We start from the raw sequence: 19,698 nt of genomic DNA, 5'->3' as shown, positions 1-19,698 counted from the left end.
AAGGAAAGCCCACGCCTGAGGCCTACTTTTCTCGTGTCATCACCCAGCTTCATCACGGTCCGGGACAGTGGTGCCCGGGCGCCCGTTCTATATCTGTGAACCCTGAGGCGCAGATTATTCAAGGTCACCCTGCTAGACAGACTTGAAAGTGCTGTGGGTCCCATGCTGGGGGCTCAGAAAGAAATCCAAGATGTGACCTTGGCCTAGAAGCATTTAACATTTAATGAGAATGTGGTTGATAGCTGTGAAGTGACTCATTCTAGACAGCAGGTAGCTGCCAGAGGACTTTGTGGGATAAATGTCTCTGCCAGAGTCAAGAGGTTTATTTTTTTATTTTGGAGGTTTTTTTTTATAGTTTATTGTCAAGTTAGTTTTCTTATAACACCCCATGCTCATCCCAACAAGTGCCCTGTTCCATGCCCATCACCCCTTTTCCCCTCTCCCCCACCCCCAGCAGTCCTCAGTTTGTTCTCAGTTTTAGAAGAGAGTCTCTCACGGTTTGCCTCCCTCCCTCCAACTATTTTTCCCCTTCCCCTCCCCCATGGTCCTCCATTAAGCTTCTCCTGTTCCACATATGAGTGAAAACATATGGGATCTATCCTCCTCTGCCTGACTTATTTCACTTAGCATAACACCAAGGGGAGTTTTTGGCTTGGTGGTCAGAGAGTGCTCCAAGGAGCCGTGAAGGATCAGTAACCTTGAGTAGGAGCAAAGCGGCGCAGGCTGGGGGGATCAGGGCGTGGCTTAAAGGCAGGAGTCCGGATGGTGAGACTGTCCCTGGGCCGGGTGGAGGGCAAGTGTGAGAAACGATGAGATGGGAAGCAAACAAGAGGAACTGACCTTATGGAGTGGGCAGTTCTGGGGAAGTTTGTCTCAAACTATCCCAGTAAGTGTGGATAGGCCAGAAACTTAAGCCTCAGTACTGAATAGTTAATTTGTGCAGAGCTTTTTTGAGAAAGTTTATTTTTTTCAGGATCACTTTATGGTGGGAAGGAATTCATATTTTTCTTCTCAGACTTGAGCTGTGCACATTAAAGGTCTAGTCACAATGAAGTACAGGGTCATGGCCGTTTTAGAGCCAGGTGTTTTTCTTGTTGCTCCAATAATTTGGGGCAAGAGGATCTTGACATAACCCTAGTGTGACCTAGGAATCCAAGCTGAAGCAAACTGAGAACACGTGTGTTCGTTTGTTTTCCAGATAATCACCGCCAATCCTTGGAACACAATTGCCCTGCTCTGTGGGGCCTTCTTGGCGTTATTTAAAGCAGCAGAGTTTGCCAAACTGAGTGTGAAATGGATGATCAAAATTAGGAAGAGATACCTTAAAAAAAGAGGTCAGGCAGCAAACCACATAAGCTGAAGTGGCCTTGTGTTCGCAGAACTGCTCACAGCGATGGACGTTCTGGTCACTTCTGCGCGGAGAAACGAGCCGCTGGCAATCCTGTGCTCACTTGAAACGGGCCTTGCTACAAGAACAGCCTGCCGGCCTGCAGCTTCTAACCTAGCCCGAAGAGAGGATGTTTAAAGCATAATGGAACAGATCCAATGGATAACCTAAAACTTATTTAAGTATTTAAATTATTAACGAACATTTTTGGATATATGATGAGGGATTGTGGAAGATGGAATTAGATCTGTATCAAGTTTTCTGAAGGTTTGTGGAAGTTGCCTTTCTTATTGGTTTGGTGCATAGTTAGGCTCTAATGGGATAAATAAGATTCTTTTTCCTTAGCTTCTCCCCCCCTCCAGCCCCCACCCCAAGTTTCTAAAGTGGACAAAGAGAGTGTGGTTTTCTTTTTCCTCCAAATCCTGCTTCTGTAGGTGTGCAGGTTATGCTTTGAAACCTCTGCCCACCATACCCAAAAGCAAGAATCCTGAGGTCTTGGGTGTCAATTGCCAGTTACATCATCTGGCCTCTTGACTTGCTTTTTCATTTGTTAAATATGAAATGGGGCTTTTTTTTAAAGCTACTAGAAACCAGTAATACAATTTCTTGTAGGTCGACTAGCTACCACCCTGTGTGGCTAGAATATGTGTTGATGCAGATGTAAGACCGCAGAGCCATTAACATTGCAGAAGCACTGGGACATATGTACATAGGAGGTGCCTACTCAGTGTATTTTGATGATTTTGTTAACAGGTAAATAAAAGTTAGGTTAATGCAAAAAGAGTCAGTGTGCCAGTATGAATACCTGCTGAATCAGCAGGCGCCGGTACACTTTCATTCTGTGACCTCCAAGTGAGTGGCAGCATGAGCTCGGACTCCCAAGATGGAGAGATCTGGACTCCCGAGGTAGGTCATGAATGCGTCCAAGGAAAGGTCAGGCGCATGTGGCAGTGGATGGCGGCCAGTCAGGAGGAGTGACGGAGCTAGCCGTGTGAATAAGTGGGGTGCTCTTCCTGTCCTACGAAAGCAGCCATCTGAGAACGGGGCACTCTGTGTGACCCCCAAAGCCTTCAGCTTAGCTTTTGACAGAGGCGAGGACTGAAATGTTTTTCACCTGGTAGCTGTTGGCTGATTTAAGGTTCCGAGAATGGTCTCCAGAATTTCACATTATTTACATGCTGGATTTCATAGCCTGGCTTTAGGTAGTTTAAAGAGGAAAAACTCAAATGTATACGAGTGGGGCATTCTTACCTCATGTCTAACTTCGCAAGAGTCTTTTGGTCGAATTACTAAAGGTAAACTTGTGCAAAGACGTACTCCCTGGTACTTTGCGATGCCAGAGAAGCACGCACACTCATGCCAGCCTAGGTCTTGTTTCTGTAAAGTGTTTCTGTAAGGCAAACGCGAAGCCAGGCATAGAAGTTTATGTTAACAGTATTGGAAAACCGGTGTGTTTTGTATCTCTAAAGAGGACACCACTTGAAAATTCAATATCTAATAAAATTTGCTCAGATAAACACACCAAAACTGTATTTCCTGTATTGTGCAAAGTTGAGAGACCTCTTAAATGTGCTTTAGGATACATAGATAACAAGCATTTTTAGCTTGCCGGACTGCACCGTGGCTGCTCTTCAGTGAAAGTAAGATGTAAGTCTTCCACTGAACAGACATTGAGATGTAGCCTTCACTTTCTGGAAAGGCAGGGCCCTGCCGTCGATCCTGTGTCCTGTAGTAGGATCACCCTGGTCTTCCAGGGCTGCCCCCAGATGTCAGTGACACTGGCTAGCCTGGGGTTAGTGTGGACGGTTGTTGGACCAGAGCACCTGGATGGCTGGGATAAGGCGGCTACTTGAGACCACAGAACAGGAGTCACGTAGGAAGAGTTTCTCCTGGGGCTGCAGTGAGTGAAAAGCGTTGCTTGTACAGTGACCTAGGAATAGCAGGCAAAACGCTAGACTTCTTCATGAATGCAAGAGAGCGGAATGTTTGTAATGTCTGTTTTCTGACTCTGCCACAACTTCCCTGAACCACTTCTCACCCAGAGAAGTGCTGTTGTTATAAATTTTGAGATTTATTCTTGTGGGTCTATTTTAATTAAAACTGACATTTAAGGTAATTTGAGCCTGTTCCCTAAACATAGAGGACTTGAAGATGAAAGGATAGGCTAGAACTTAGAATTTTAGGCAGACATTCTATAAAGAGGCAGCAGACTACTTCTGGAAGTCTTAGAGCTGCAAAAGGCAAAGACAACATCGGCAAAATATAAACATAGACTTTATTAAATGCTGCTCAATCCCCCAATGAAGATCTTTCATTACAAAACAGTTTTCCACACAACTGCAAGAGATTGGAATGGTACTCAGAACAAAAGAGGTGAGAAATACTTAAAACATATAAGACCTCTCTATAGTCCGCTTTCTCAGAACTCTACTGGGGCAGCCTACTGTATTTCCTTTAAATAAAGCCAGGCAGTGGCAGTGAGTGCTTTGTGTCACCACACTGTGGGACTCAAAGCCTCCTTCCCTGGGTCAGGAGGGACTAGAAAAAGGGCAGGTTCTGAGGACTGGAAAGGCCCTGCCTTCAGCCTTTGGGAGGAAGAGGAGGAATGAACGGAGAGGCAGGCTCGGTGTTTACCTGCGCTGCCTCCACAAATCTGGGCTCGTTACTCGGGGGAGTTGCTGATGAAGAGGGATATTCATGAGGAACAATCTGAAGAATTTGGTTTACTTTCCCAGCTTTTATTTCTATTTTGTGCTTTAAACCTGGAGATTTAAGTTTCTGCTCAAATTCCAGAGTGCAGTAGTATCTCTAATGAAGGAAGGCTTAGGGCAGGTAACTCCCCCCATCATGTTTCTTTTTCCTGGGATGTAACTAAGGTCTGCAGCAATGTGAAAAGCACATTATAAAAGGGAAAAGTATACAGAGCAGACTATTTTATCTATGTGCAACACAATCAAAAAAAGAATTCAAGTCATAATTCTTACCACTCCCATAATTAGCTCACTCATATAGATGATAAAGTTCATTTCTGTGAAACTGTAGAAGTGACACAAATTCATGATTAGACAAAGGTTACAATATACGGTGGCCATGATATAGCACAGGGCTATGTTTAGTCCATATTTTTCATTTACAGTTGCCAGAAAAAAAGTTGGCCTTTTAATTATACTGAGAGGTTTGTCTCATAATTTTTACATATTTCAAAAAAGTGTACAAAACTGCCTATCCAACAGAGGTGGTGGCTTTTTTTATTCATCACTTGTATTGCTGAGAATACTGTGCATGTTGTAAGCACTGTTCTGCTTTTCCAAAGCTTTCTTTAGCTTTAGCTCCTCTAATTTTTTCCATAACTCTTCACGTTCCAATTCCTTCTTTTTCTCTCTGTAGAGAAACCAAAATTTTTGTAGTCAGAAGGCTTTATTCAGAGCCTGAAGAAAGTTGCTGTTTGGCAGTCTGCTGGAGAACACACTGTTCATCCCCATTTCACTTAAAGCCCTCTACTAAAGCATTTGAGGCCAGTTACCTGGAGCACCTAATTACTCTGTCATGCTCCTGAGTGTAATTACTGTGTCTGTCTCCAGTACCAACTCAGAGTGACTCCTTGCTTTCTCTCCGCTACAGGTTCTCACTTCCATGACCACTTTGTCCTTCATGCTTTATTACATTCCCGTTCTCACCTAAACTTTCATCACCAGAGTTGACACAGTCACCCTTTTACGGAGACAGAGAGCTGGCCCTGAGGTCAGGCTGGAGCCGCTAACAGGTAGAATTGCCTCTCAGGCCACTGGTTTAACCAGTCTGTTCACCTCTTACATCAAATGAAAACTTTGAAGTTTGAATAATCTCTGAAAAAACAAAACTTTTTCTATGTTTCAACTATTTGACTTCAGTTCTGAGGGAAACACTTCTGAATAACTTAGATCAAACTATTCTGATAGACTATAGGAACGTGAAAAAACCATGGGCTGGAGCACCTGGTTGGCTCAGTCGGTTGAGTGTCTGACTCTTGATATCAGCTCAAACCATGACTTACAGTTCCATGCCATTTAAGGGGACAAAGGTGCTAATTTTTGTAGATAATGGTTATTTGTCATGTGAAATATACAAGTTATCTTATTAGATAATCTTTTTCTTCCCATTGCTTCCCAATTTAATTTCTGCCTGAAAGGCATGTTTGTTTTTTTTTTTTTTTTTTAAAGTTACTGATGGACTAGGATGCCCCTAAAGAGGAGCTATTCTTGTTCTACTTGCCACAGGAAAACCCCGATTAGGAACTCTAGTCAAAAGAGATCAGGTATACTGCCCACCTAATGTCTGAAATAAATGAAAAGTGATTTTTAAAAGATTATTTTATATATAAAGTTCTTGAAAAGAGGTTATCTCCAAGGCAGCTTTGTAAATGCTGATATATGCTATCATCTCTATATATTGTGGCACGGAACAAAATATTAATAGTACTAAGCCAGAGGCATGTCATTATGTGAGCTTCCTGTGACCAAAAAAAAAACAACAAACCCCACCAACTTTAAGATACTATTTTGTTAGAATGTGCAGCTTAAAACTACCGAACTGTTGTGCAAAGAGCAGCTGCAGAGTAAAGCTCACTATGGAAGCCCACATGGACAAAAATGATTTTCATATATAACAATAAGAAATCAAATTGTATGAAGTATATTTCACAATGCAGATGCTACCAGACTGATGAAGTCTAAGCCTCAGAATAAGATATAAACAGAATTTATGATCCGCATTAAAATTATAATCTAACCAGTCGGGGAAGTTCTTTATCTGGAGATGACTTAAGAGTTTAAGCATATAATTTGAAAGTCTCTAATGTAACGGACTTAAATACTAATTTTAACTTAGGCAAGATACCTTATTGAACTGAATCACAACCAACCAACCTAAAGAGTATAAATAACTTGGTAATTAAAAATACCAAATACCTTTGTCTTTCAGCTTTGTAGGAGCTAGTAAGGTCATCAAAAAGCTTGCCATTCATTTCCATTAGGGTTTTCAGCACATTGTATACCAGTGCTACAATGGTCCTAAAATGAAAATAAGCATGTTGGGTTATAGGAAATGTAACACTGTCATCTCTAAATAGTGGCTGATTCACTTAATCCATTTTAGAGATGATAAAGGTGCAAGAGGTTTAGTAATTTGCTCAAGGTCACACAGCCAGTGGTGACAGATATAGTCTGATTCCAACATTCATGTCATATCATGCTTAAACTCTTAAAAGGTTATCTTCATGGCTGCTCTACAGTCTCAAGCTAACAGTATTAAAAGATGAAAAAGATCTACCTACCATAACTTGTAACAAAAAAGAGGGTTAGGGGGTTACAGAGGTTAGAATATATGCAGTCTGTTAAACATTGCTGATGTGACCTTAAGCACTTCAGCTCTCCTTGGGATGCGCTAACCTGTAGAGATTTGTGCAACGTTTGACCACATACTGGTGCAGAGTCACACCAGACTGTCCTGCCTTCAGGGGGATTTATAATTTTAAATTGAAATTAAGAACATACATGTATTTACAGCTTTGTGAAACTATATGTATATCAGGTGCACAATAGAATAACACTGTAATATTAACCTTAGCATAAGCTCCAAATCTTTATAGGTTTCATGTATGGGTTAGAAGATTCAAAGACAAAAAGCACAAACGTCAGAATACCATGATCAACAAAAAAGACACTTACGGATTCCAGTGTTCTTTGGAGATTTTGTACAAACTGCCAAACATAATTGGGAGAATTTTATCAATATTCTCCTCAATCAAACTAAGAATATATTCATTATTCCAGAAGTACAGTGCCCTTTCTGCAACCTAAAAAGACATTTGGAAATGTCAAAACTAAAAGAGAAAAGAAATGCTAGTATAAAAAAATGGCTTCACTTACAACATACCTGAAAATGAGAACTGGATACACACTTGGATATTTGCTTAAAAAGGGGCTCTTCAATTTTTTTGAACTGTGTGGGTTCAATGACATCTAAGATTTCTTCAATTTCTCCTAAAAACATCACCTAGGTTTAAAAAATTATAAGAAATATGACAAGTTTTATGATAATATAGAAAACTACAAATGAGAAGGTTAATCTACAAATTACACAGTAGACAAAAAAGGTCTTGATTGTATATGCAATTTACTATAATGCTCAGGTATCCCACCAAGTCTCTGTAGTCCCCAGAAAACCAGCTCCTGCTAAGTAGCACTGACAGTACAGCCAGCCCAAAGTAGCATGGTCATATACTAAAGCCCTAAGATTAAGAAGTTTTAGTGAAATCGCACTATTTTTGTTTAACGAAACCTACCTCTTTCTGACTGCATGTTTTTGGCCAAAATTTCAGCAGTCCTCTGATCACCTGCAAAAAAGTTTAGCACAAATTAAGCGATGAAGTTGGTTAATCCCAGGAAATTTTTAGTAATTGTGATTATACCAACATTCATTCTGAAGTAGATCAATATATAATATCTAAGTATCTCCAGACTTTCTGCTCAGCTTTACACTTTTATTAACTCAACAAGTATTTGCTGAGTGCGTCTGTATCAGATACTGTTCTAGACGCTAAGAATACAGAGATGAACAAGACAGATGACCTTGATTTTCAAAACGCAAGGAGACCAATGAAATTTATCTATTAAACATAAAAGTAATTTTAATAGTTAAATGCTACTTATTAGGAAGAAAATAAGGGAAAGTATGATAATGACTTGGTGGGATGATGGAGGCAACTTATTTTAGGGAAAAAGGAACAAAGAATTCCTATTACTGAAAACCATTTGAAGCACCAAAAAAGCCAGGAAGCTTCCCATTTCGTAGCTAGCACCATCTTGATCACCAAGATACATGGAAGGGACCATGAATTTAAGTGAACATAATTGCAAAAATCTGCATTAAACGGAACATTAACAGAACAATATTTGCCCCATTATGCCTTACTCCAGAAATTCCAGGATAGTTCAACTCATTAACAGTTGTGTTAAAAGGGAAAAAAAACTATATGATCTTCTCAAGATTTTGAAAAGTTATTCAAAATGTCTGACTGCCTATGTATTCTGATAACAATTTAGTGAGCTAGAATGAAGAGAATTTATTAGAAACCATCAGCAATCATCTTATATAGTGATTTCCTGGAAACAGGCTGTAAAACCATCAGGGCCTGGTACTTTTGTGGAAATGTATCTTTGATAGCCTTTGAGGTTATTTTATAGCTATAGTCCAGTTATAGTAATATTTAATAACCTGGTCCTGTAATATACATTTCTTCAAATTAAAATTGGGAAAAACACCGTTCAGGAGACAGTCCAATAAGATAAAAAGGGTCCAATTAATATTCCTGGACAGGAATACCAGAATTATATTTATTTGTCTAAGTATAAAATAATTATATATTCTTTAAATTAAAAAACAAAAATTACTGGGGCACCTGCGTGGCTCAATCAGTTAAGCGTCCGACTTTGGTTCAGGTCATGATCTTGCAGTTCTGAGTTCAAGCCCCAAGTCAGGCTCTATGCCGACAGCTCAGAGCCTGCTTTGGATTCTGTGTCTCCCTCTCTCTCTGCCCCTCCTCCACTAATGCATGCTCTCCTTCTCACAAATAATAAACATTAAAAAAAAATTTTAAAAACCCAAGTTACTAAAATGAGTAGGAAAATTCAATGTGGCCAAATATATAAATATAGATCAATACCTTTAAAGATCAATACCTTTATAAAACAAAGTATCAGTAATGATAAAAAAGGTGCATTTCTAACAAAAACTAATGTACATAAAGAATAAAATTTGCAAGAAATGTTTACTGATCATGAAAGACTACAAATAGATGATTCAATATCATATATTTTTCTTATATTTAATGTAATTTCAAGTAACAACTGAATTACTTTCTGAAACTAGAAACATTTATTCTAAAATCTGTAAGTGTAAGCAAATAACAACTGAATTACTTTCTGAAACTAGAAACATTTATTCTAAAATCTCTAAGTGTAAGCAAATAACAACTGAATTACTTTCTGAAACTAGAAACATTTATTCTAAAATCTGTAAGTGTAAGCAAATAACCAAGAATTTTCTGCAGGGGGGAGAGGAAGAATTAACAGAGTAGAACCCATATTACTGATACTAGCCCAGAAACTTGACAAAAATATATGAAATAAGGATGTGTGGCTAGCTCAGCCAGTAGAACATGTGACTCTTGATCTGTGGAGTCATGAGTTCAAGCCCCATGTTGGGTGTAGAGCTTATTTAATTTAAAAAAGCATGCAGGGGCAGGAAACAGAAGACTATCTACACTCATGTATGTATGTACGACAAAAGTGGCATTTCAGTTCCATGGAAAATAGATGAATTAGCCAATTAAGTGGTGGTACTTGGATTGCAGTCCCCCCATTTAGAAAGAAAAAATGTAGCTCTATTGGTAGCCAGACTCCTAAAGTGATCTTCCATGATCTTTACTATCCATACTTGGATAATCCCATCCCCTCAAATTGGGCTGGCCTACTGAGTTGACTCTAACCAACAGAATGTGGCAAAAGGGACAAAAATCCCCTCCATGAGTAGGTTATAGAAGATGGTGATTTCCATCTTACTAGGAGATTGTCTAGAGCCTTCTCATCTTGCAAGCGTTGATCAAGCAAGCTGCCCTGTTGGAAGGCCAATGTGACTAGGAACTGAGGGTGGCCTTTAGCCAAGAGCCAGCTAGGAACTTGAGGCCCTGAATTCTGCCAACAACCACATACATTCAGAAGCAGATCCTTCCTCATGTGATCCTTTCTGTGAGAGCCCAGCCGGGGCCAGCACCTTGATTACAGCTTAGCTGGAGACCCTGAAGCAGAAGACCCAACTAAGTAATACCTGGATTCCTCCTCACAGAAATTATGAGCTAATAAATAACTGTTGTTTTAGGCCATTAAATTTTGTGCTAATTTATTACATAGCAATAGAAAACTAGTAAACAGCAATAGAAAAGAATACCAGTTCTTCACCCTTTTGTCACACACAAATTTCAATTACAAAGGGTATAGCAGGTTAAGTGGTGGCCCTTCAAAAGATTTGTCCATGTCCTAATCTTTAGAATCTATGAATAGGACTTATTTGGAAAATGGGTCTTTACAAATAAAATTAGTTAAGGATCTCAAGATGAGATCATCCTGGATTATCTGCATGGACCCTAAATCCAGTGATGTGTCCTTATCAGAGACAGAGAAGACAGAAGATGCAGCACTGGGAGACTGGAGCAGTGCCACAAGCCAAGGAACACCTGGAGACATGAGAAACTGGAAGAGGCAAGGAATGGAATCTCCCCTAAAGCACTCCCTCCTCCACTGAGGGCCCCTGCTGATAACTTGATTTTGGACTTCTGACCTTCAGAACTCTGGGAGAATAACTTTCAGTTATTTTAAGCCACGATGTTTGTGGTAATTCATCATAGCAGCCCTAGGAAACCATTACTGATGGAATAAAAGTTTTTATAGGTAAAGATGAAATCCATAAAATGAATAGGATACTGGAGAATATTTTTATAATCTCAAAGGGTAGAAGAAATTTTCTTAGTAGGACATCAAGGCCAGAAACCATAATGATGACTAGATTCCACTACATAACACTTTTTCTTTAGTTCTTTAAGGAAAGATTAAGAACTATATTCAGAGATACCTGGGTGACTCAGCTGGTTAAGTGTCTGACTCTTGATCTTGGTTCATGTCATGATCTTATAATTTGTGGGTTTGAGCCCTATGTCGGGCTCCATGCTGACAGCTTGGGGCCTGCTTGGGGTTCTGTCTTTCCCACTCTCTGCCCCTCCCCCACCTGCACTCACTCTTTTCTCTCTCAAAAATAAATGAACCTTAAACACAAAACTATAGTCAAATTTAAAAACTCCAAATGGACACAAACTAGTTGCAAAATATAACCGGAAAATAATTAAAAGTAGGCAAATGACACAAATGTAAATGATTAATAACCATATAAAAGGATGGCGTAATCCTTGTAGTAAGAATGGTAGTAATAAACTTAATATTTCATACCTATTTGGCAAATATTTTAAAGTTTAACATTCAGCACTGGCCAGGGTGAAGGAAAATGCATCTTCACACTCTGGACTGTATTATTAAATTGTTCAGACTTTTTGGAAGGCAGTTTGGAATATGTTAGAATTTTCAAGTACTCCTTGACCCAGCAACATGGTTTTAATTTTAATGATTTTTAAACATTTATATACATGGGGTTCCTGGTTGACTCGGAAGGACATGAATGTAATTCTTAGTCTTGGGGTTATGAGTTCAAGCCCCACATTAGGCATAATGATTACTTTTTAAAAAATATTTTTAAGTACTTAAAAAAATTTATATAGTAAAATTCTTTTGTGTGTGTAGGTGTATGTACTGTTTGTTCTAAGGGTTTTTATATACACATAGATTTTCTTCTGTTACCAACACTATAGACAGGACACACCAATTCCAACACCCTAAACATCCCTCACCCAGCAACATGTTTCAACTCATGTGTCCATAAATTCAAGACTGATTAAATGTGTTATGGTAATCCGTATAATGGAATTCAATGCTACCAGTGAAAGCAATAAAACCGATTAATATGGAAAGACCACCACATTATACTGAGAAGTGAAAACACCCGGTCAACACTGTCCCACTGTTGAACCTGCACATATACATATATGCATAGAAAAAATTTCTAGAAATATATTCACTAACTTCTATGGTGCTCTTTTAGGGGACAAGATTTTAAGGAAGTTCCTCCACATTGTGCTTTATGATTCTGGATTGTGTGAACCAAATTAACACACATTACTTTCACAAACAGAAGTAACAATAAAGTCATTTCCATTTTAGAAAATAAAGCAATTTCAATTGAAGATCTCGGTACCTAAATAATATAATTTGTAGGAAGCTTAGATATAAATACCAGGTTTCTAGAGAATAAGTATGAAGGCTAAAACCCAAGTAACATGGCTATAATTTTGGTGCTGGAATGGGCGGTGGGAGAAACTTGAAAATCTATAAACGTACAGGTCTTTATGAACTGAAAATATTTTCCTTTGTCAACCTGGACATTTACCTTCCTACCTCTTCATCCTGTTCCTATTTCCATTAACTCAGATGATATCTGGTTGTCATCCTCCCTAATCTACTCTTTAAAAAGAAATCACCTTTCTTCTCTACCCATCTCATGTTAATTTATGTTTAAATTATATCTGTCTATAATTCAAGTATAAACCATGATTTACTATGTTATGGATTTTGTCTCAATTCTGATGAGAGGTACCATGGATTTATATGATGTTTTAATCTACTTTAGAGGTTTACGTGGTTTCATGTAATACTGGGCTCCTAATTCTCCTGTTAAGTCTTGAGAAAACAGTTTTTTTAGCTGTTTCCAGAAAGATTTGCAAGCCTAAAAGTTCAAAAACTCAAAGTATAGGGAGTAGAAAAAATATCTTTTGTTCATTTACACAAAGTTCCAGTCAGAGGACAAATACTAAGTTCATAACCTTTTCAAGCATCCCTAGGGATAGCCTCAGTAACTTCATAAAAAAGAAAATCTCATTTACATCCTTCAAACACTTTGCTATTCTTCAAGAACTCTTAGTTTAAATATTTAGAATAAGGATACCCAGAAAATATTCTCTTAAAATACTCATCAATGTAAAAAGGTTGTTTTCTCTACTTTCATACTTTACGATTTCTCTCTACCTTTTTTCCTGAATGTTCAATTTTCATAGTAACATTTTTATTCTCTCCTGAATCTTATCATTGTAGGCAAATAGTCAACAGAATTCAGACAGAATTGCTATCTTGAATCATAAACAACTGCTACTCCAAGATTACATCTGTATCACCAAAGGCAAGGAAATGTTTTCAATCCCTATCATGTGGCTTATTATTAAGAGGGAAAATCCTGGTTCTAAAAATAAAAACTCCAAGGAATAGTTCTGGGACCCTCACAGTATGTTTTAATTTTAAAAGTTGAATAAAGATTAAAAATATTATCAGTAAAAGTAATAGGTATATAAAATTTCACATGCAGTCATTGGATCCTGTCATCACACATCTCTACTATATTTTAGTATTCAAGACACATCTATAACTCAGAACTTCCCCTCCCAAACCTGTTCTTTGAATGCAGATTAACCTAACATTCCTTCTAAATGACTTTATATTACTACTACCGTTTGGTGGCTCTACAAGGGTATATAAAGAAAGCTACAATGAAATGCTACCATGTAGATTAGAGACATAAAAATAAATAGAACACTTACTGGTTCTGTTAGTGTGGTATCTTTCTCCAGGAACTGTACGACACAGTAGGCTAGCTAAAATGTAAGGGACAGTTTATAAATATTACTGAAAGAAGTAACAGTGATGCTGGATTTTTATATTTAGTTAACAAAAATGACTACCTCATTTTAACAAATTTTACTCTATCCCAATATATAAACATGAATATATTCACAACTGTGTAACTTGTTAAGCTTGAAAAGGAACAAAGGTTGAAAAGGTCAAAAAATGTTTTTTTTTTTCAGTAGTAACTTCTGAATGTAAATTTAAGTGAAATAGGACTACAGCTAACATTTTAGTTTTTCAGGAAGTTTTGGCATGCATACCTGTGCTGATAGGATAGATATTATTTAAATACTCCTAGAGACTAAAATCATTGTCCAACTACACTGGGCTGGATGGAATATTTTGCTGATACGTGTGACTCATTCAGAGTCAGGGCCTGGACTAGAGAAGAAAACTGGATACTATCTCTCCTATATCTACATTAAAAGTACACTGAGGTTATTTAATAAAGCTAAATATTATAATACTTTTAAATTATAATGAAAATTTGCTTTAACTTACAAAGCAAATTGCTTAATTATATCTAAAATTGCTGCCTTAATATCTCTCAGTTTCTCTGCCTTTATATCAGCCTTTGACAATATTCATTTCATTTGAATTTTGGCTGAAACTTACCTGAGCATGAAACAAAGCTAATCCTTTCGCAGTATGCATAGGAATAAGAACCTTCATTAGAAATTGCTTATGTTCTGCTTTCAGCGGCAGTGCAAAGCCATTGATAATACTGGAGGGGGAAAAGGGGAGGGGGAGGGTTAAGGAGTTACTACTTTATTTCCAAAAGTTATACCCACGAGTACATCAGGAACACTGTTCTACTTCAATCCTGATGCTGAATGACTTACTACTCATCTTCAAACTACTTTATGAATTCTGTTCTTCTAAGTCATTCATTGATCCCAAAAAGAAAACTGGGACTGCCAATTAAAGTCCCTGGAAATAATTTCTTTTTTCATTTTCTAGAAAGCCTATCACTTTATGCATCATTGCCTTTATTTTCCTACCTGAAGTCACAGGAGAGTTAGTATCATAATGTTATTAGAACTTTCAAAATTTTCTAAAGCAAAACTATTTTTCTGAAGTAAATTCTTAAGTTTCTCTTACTTTGCTAAAAGATCTGAAATTAAAGAAGTAGTTTTCTCCATAATCATTCTCTAACTATAAATAGAGGGGGCCTAATCTTCTCAAGTTAATACTGCTATGTGATGAATACAGAAAGCAAAATGTTCAAGTAAACTAAAAGGCTATAGATTCTTCTAAAAAGAACAGATGGATTAGGAAGGGCCTATCAATATCTCAGCAAGAATTCTTATAACTTCATCAAAGATTCACTACAGTTTATTTCATTTCTTCCCAATCAGATCCTATAAATTTCTAAGGCAGTCTGGCAAGATCAGGCATAAAACATGCCACAGCTTCAAAAGCAGGAAGAAGCCTATTCTAAAACAGATGTCTTGCATGGCAAGTACTTTAATATGCTGACCGCTTAAAAAGCTATAAAAAGAATTTAGTTGAGAAGCTATGCCTTTGCTCTATATTTAAACTCTAAAATATAATTTCTCCAACCCCAGTAAGATTCTAATACATAAAACATTTAAAGCTATTTAACTCTTAAAAAACAACAACCTACCTTCCTAATATTTCAAGGAGTTCAGCAACACCATTGAAATGTTCTGTTTCATATATAAACCTGAATTTAAAAATGAAGACCGGTGTAATGAAAACTCAAACATTAGAAAACTAAACTAAGAGGCAGGAAAGTAAAGAAATCAATCTTAAAAGCAATTCTATAAGAAACATACACGTATGCTTCAGGAATTCTTTGTAAGCTATTTTGCCCCCAATTAGTTACCTCTTAGCAATCTTATAAAATAAGGCCTATTTCCAATTAAGTCACATAGATTTTTGCTAAAACTAGCTATAAAGATAATAGAATATTATTTCACCTGGAAGATTTTATTTTACTTAAAAATTTATAAAAAAAGATGGGTTTTCTCTAAGAAATACATTCCAAAATCGGAAACCTCCACCCACAGGAAAATGCACGAGATAAGGACCCATATGGAATAAAGCCATTTTTATTCATAGTTTCTCTAAACCTAAACTACACAGGCTGCCTAGCTTTCCAAGATTAGGCTTGCTGTTAAAGCAGGAAGTCATGAACTCAAATGACTACAGGACAGGGAAGTATCATAATGACTAGAGTGGACATAGGAGGAGGACAGAGACTTGCAGGAAGATGCTCTCTCTAGGAGGGAGCTGTTGCTCATCTCGAATTGTTACAACATAGGAAAGCTAGCTTAATTCTGCCACATTTCCAAATAAACAAACCAAACCTGAAATGTGGGTGTACTAAAGCAAAATCTAATTAGAAGCAACTACTTAACAGATTATCATTTATAAAGGAGTCAAATATACGCTTCATTAAAATTTAATTTTGTCAGAAAATCAAAAGTGCTTTCAAGAGCTACTGATTTAAATAATATTTATACACAATTTTCTAAACCAAAGGCTCAAAGAAGTAGGTAACTAGACATAAATTCTCAGTAAAACTTAAACATGAACATTGGTATTACCTATTCAAAACGGTAAGTTGCAAGTTTCTAAAAAGTTACATGTAATCACATGACACCCACAAAACAGGCTAAAAATGATTCAAATACTATCAACAGTTCAGATACTAAAAATTAAAGGAACTAAAATAAAAAAAACATGGAAGGGGAAAAAGTGCTATATAAGAATATATGACCAGTTTACCTGAGGAAAATGTTGTTTATTTGTTTTCTGATGAATGCTCTTAATCCAAGAAATTTCCCATAAATTCGGTGCAGAACGGTCTTCAGGAAGTCACGTTCTCTGGGATCTTCACTATCAAAAAGCTCGAGGAGCTTTAAAAAAAATCTGAGAAATTACTTTTTAAAAATAATTGAGCTAAAACTTCACTTTATTCTAATTTGATTTAAAGATAAAATGAAGTCCTTTGAAAAAGTTTTAATAATTCTGCCTTATCAGGTTGATTTTATTCTTGCTAAATAATGAAGCTAAAGAAATGCTTAAGGAGTATTTCTTTTCACTTCACTTCAAAAAACAACACATAATAATATAAATACTTCAAAAAGTGTATAGTTGTTTTTTTGCCTTGCCATGCATTTTAAAATTCTATCCTATTCTTGACTACTAATCATAGCTCAAAATTTTAGAGTTTTGAAATCTGAGATTTTTAATGCTTTTTGATAGTAACTCAAAACTACATACAAAAATCTTAAACTCGCAAATTGCAAGTCATTAAATAAATCAAGTTTAAAAATACACATGTGCAAATGAGTATTTCCAGTTTACTAGATTTATACAAACCAAGGTTATTTTGTGATTTTACACTAAAATTTAAGTCACCATGCCAACAGCTCTGAAATTAATGTTTAATTAGTAGGAGAACGTATTGGCAGATACATGCTAATAGAGTAGAAGTCATTCATGAAATAATGAAATAAAAGAGGAGACCACAGATTTTTATTTAAAGTCACCTTAGCAACTGGCTGCAAAATTTTAAACCAGTTCAAATAAGTCACCATTTTCCTCCTATACCTCTACCCAACTCTTCAGCAAAGGCAGAATAAAAAGATCTTTGAAAATTTAAAGTAAAGCTCAAATTTCCATTTTTAAAATGGCAAAGAAACAATTTCTGCTGTCAAAAATGGTATTACTATATTTTAAGTAAAACATTGGATTCTCTTAGGAAAAGTTTTAAAATATTCTATCTCTACAGAATATAATTACCTACATGAAGTCATCAAGGAATTTTACGTTCTGTACTTTGATATTGATAATTACAGTCAAGATGGCAAGCTCGGAACTCCTAGCAGTTCTTTTCCCATTCTGTCTTGAATTATATTATGTGATTATTTACATATGCATCTCTCCTACTAGACTGAATGCCTTTTGAAGGTTGTGATGACTTTAGTCATATTTATATACCCTTAAACAAATGTCTTGTTTATAATTTGCATTCTTTGTTCACTAGGTTATTAAAGTCCTGAATGAGGCTCCAGACAAAAATATCCAGGTATAAGAATTTGTATTAATATACCTAATAAATTCAGTTCAAATTATTCTAATTAAAAATGGCTAAACTACTCACTTGAGACACTCATATCCAAGTTTCTGATTGTTGGGTTTATTTAGAAGATAAGCTTGCAAATTAATAAAAGGGGCCCTTACTTGTTAAGGCTGACATGTTTAATTCAAGAACAAATAAATTTAGTACCAGTTGATTCTCAGGAGAAAAATATAAACTAGAGAATACTTGTTAGCCAAGTGTTAAATCTATTTTATTATAATCTGCTGTTATAAATATAAATATAATAAAACATACATAAAACTAGTCATCAGAAAATTGTCTCTTATTCTGGCTGTGATACTTATGTCTAACTGCTTTTAAGGCTAATTCATAACCTCTGAGCTTTTTCATCACTGATAAAATGAAGAAGGCTGAAACTAATCTTGTTTTTTCTAAGCGTAGGTAACATGATAGTTAGAGTCTAGTTTGAATCCTGACTGTGCCATCTACTAGCTGTGTGAAATTAGACATGGTCTAGTTCTTTATATAAAAAGCATATAAGGACAATGCCACACACATAAAAAGCACTCCATAATTCTTAGCTTCCTTTTTTCTGAAATCCTATGATTTGAACATAACTTAGAATTATCCAAGTGTTTTCTTCTCTTGAAATATGAATGTCCGAATTTATACTTACTTTTTTCCTGTACTTTTAAATCTTAAAATTACCACCTAATCAAATAATTTCAAAATACAAAAGCTAAGGATTCTCTCATATACTGTTAAATATATTACAAAAGTGATCTATGAAAGTACAGTCATATGAACTGCTAAGAATTACTGGGCTTTGCTTTCTCAGATAATTCAGGTATTTGGAATATAAAGTAGAGTTTTCATCTTGTTCCTCCTCAAAACCATGGAATAAGCCAGCAGCAGAAACACCTCAAGCTCTAGACTGAAGAAGCACTCAGGCAACTGTTCCCTCCACCTGCTTTTATGTTAAACACAATTTAATATGGTATTACTAGAGTTCCTTAATATACTCTATTCCTTCTGTAGCATACAAGAGCTACAGAAGGAAATAAATATGCATTCATCTGCAATTACCAAAATCATAAAGCTCCATTTAATCTGATTTTTACTTGTGAATGTAATGTAAATTTTAATGTTAGCACACGCCCAATATTTATTTGTAATTTGTAAGGAGCTGCCTGAATGGTTGAAGGACATATTCCTGACAATATTCTTCATTAATCAATACACTCACAGCAACTAGTCAGAATATTTTATGTGAGGTCAGGTGTAGCTATAAATGATGAAAACTGAGCTCCAAATATGTGGAACTCATGTTTGTAGAATCTTTATCATCCAACAGTGGTAAGAGGGTAGGAAAGGTTCTCGTAATGATTTTAATCCTAGCCTTAGCACTGGGTTCACTGCTACCTTTTCACTCATCTCCTACCTTTCTTGAAGCACAAAAAATTCTAGAAGAGAAGAGCATCAAATTTCTAATGAGACTTAACATACTGAAAAGTATTTCCAAAGGGAAACTAAACCTACAAAGATTTGGTCTACTTCACCACAATCCTGTCTAGGGCCAGCCAATTCCCCATAGTTAAAGAGAGGCTTTTACATTGTTGAAAAGATTTTGAAAATTTAAATAAAAATGAGCACATTCTGAAAAATTAATTTTCAGTATGTAGTTTCCAAAAAATAATAGCTTATAACCAATTTATAAAATAAAAGTTTATCAATTATGTTTTATTCAGTCTATCCCCTTTTCTTCTTAAAGATTCTATTTATCTGCAGTTTAGGAACTGGGAGACTAGAATGCCTAAGGTGGGAAGGGGAAGGAAATAGGAAAGGTCACTGGTAATTGTAAC

At 36.4% G+C, this 19,698-nt stretch overlaps 2 protein-coding genes across 4 annotated transcripts in view; one reads left to right on the top strand and one right to left on the bottom strand.

The window, feature by feature from the left end:
• PACC1 (proton activated chloride channel 1) overlaps positions 1-3,458 on the top strand; it is a 33,232-nt gene extending 29,774 nt beyond the window's left edge. Inside the window, exon 8 of one of the 2 annotated variants that reach the window (XM_077763186.1) lies at positions 1,199-3,458. In XM_077763186.1, coding sequence (XP_077619312.1) covers positions 1,199-1,360 — 162 coding nt within the window. In that variant the 3' untranslated portion in view covers positions 1,361-3,458. The remainder of the gene's footprint in view (positions 1-1,198) is intronic. The other variant, XM_077763185.1, reaches the window with a different exon arrangement.
• Positions 3,459-3,644: 186 nt separating this feature from the next.
• Positions 3,645-19,698, bottom strand: part of PPP2R5A (protein phosphatase 2 regulatory subunit B'alpha) — a 62,463-nt gene continuing 46,409 nt past the window's right edge. For both annotated transcript variants that reach the window (XM_077763183.1, XM_077763184.1), the window contains exons 5-13: positions 16,516-16,646; positions 15,389-15,448; positions 14,377-14,485; positions 13,677-13,730; positions 7,710-7,760; positions 7,301-7,420; positions 7,093-7,220; positions 6,334-6,435; positions 3,645-4,768 (exon numbers count right to left, since the gene is read on the bottom strand). In XM_077763183.1, the coding sequence (XP_077619309.1) occupies positions 4,636-4,768; positions 6,334-6,435; positions 7,093-7,220; positions 7,301-7,420; positions 7,710-7,760; positions 13,677-13,730; positions 14,377-14,485; positions 15,389-15,448; positions 16,516-16,646 (888 nt within the window). In that variant the 3' untranslated portion in view covers positions 3,645-4,635. The remainder of the gene's footprint in view (positions 4,769-6,333; positions 6,436-7,092; positions 7,221-7,300; positions 7,421-7,709; positions 7,761-13,676; positions 13,731-14,376; positions 14,486-15,388; positions 15,449-16,515; positions 16,647-19,698) is intronic.

Source organism: Crocuta crocuta, unplaced genomic scaffold (assembly GCF_008692635.1).
Source record: "Crocuta crocuta isolate KB4526 unplaced genomic scaffold, BGI_CrCroc_1.0 scaffold3, whole genome shotgun sequence".
NCBI lineage: Eukaryota > Metazoa > Chordata > Mammalia > Carnivora > Hyaenidae > Crocuta > Crocuta crocuta.
The sequence above is the reverse complement of the archived record's forward strand: the minus strand, read 5'-3'. Positions and strand labels throughout refer to the sequence as shown.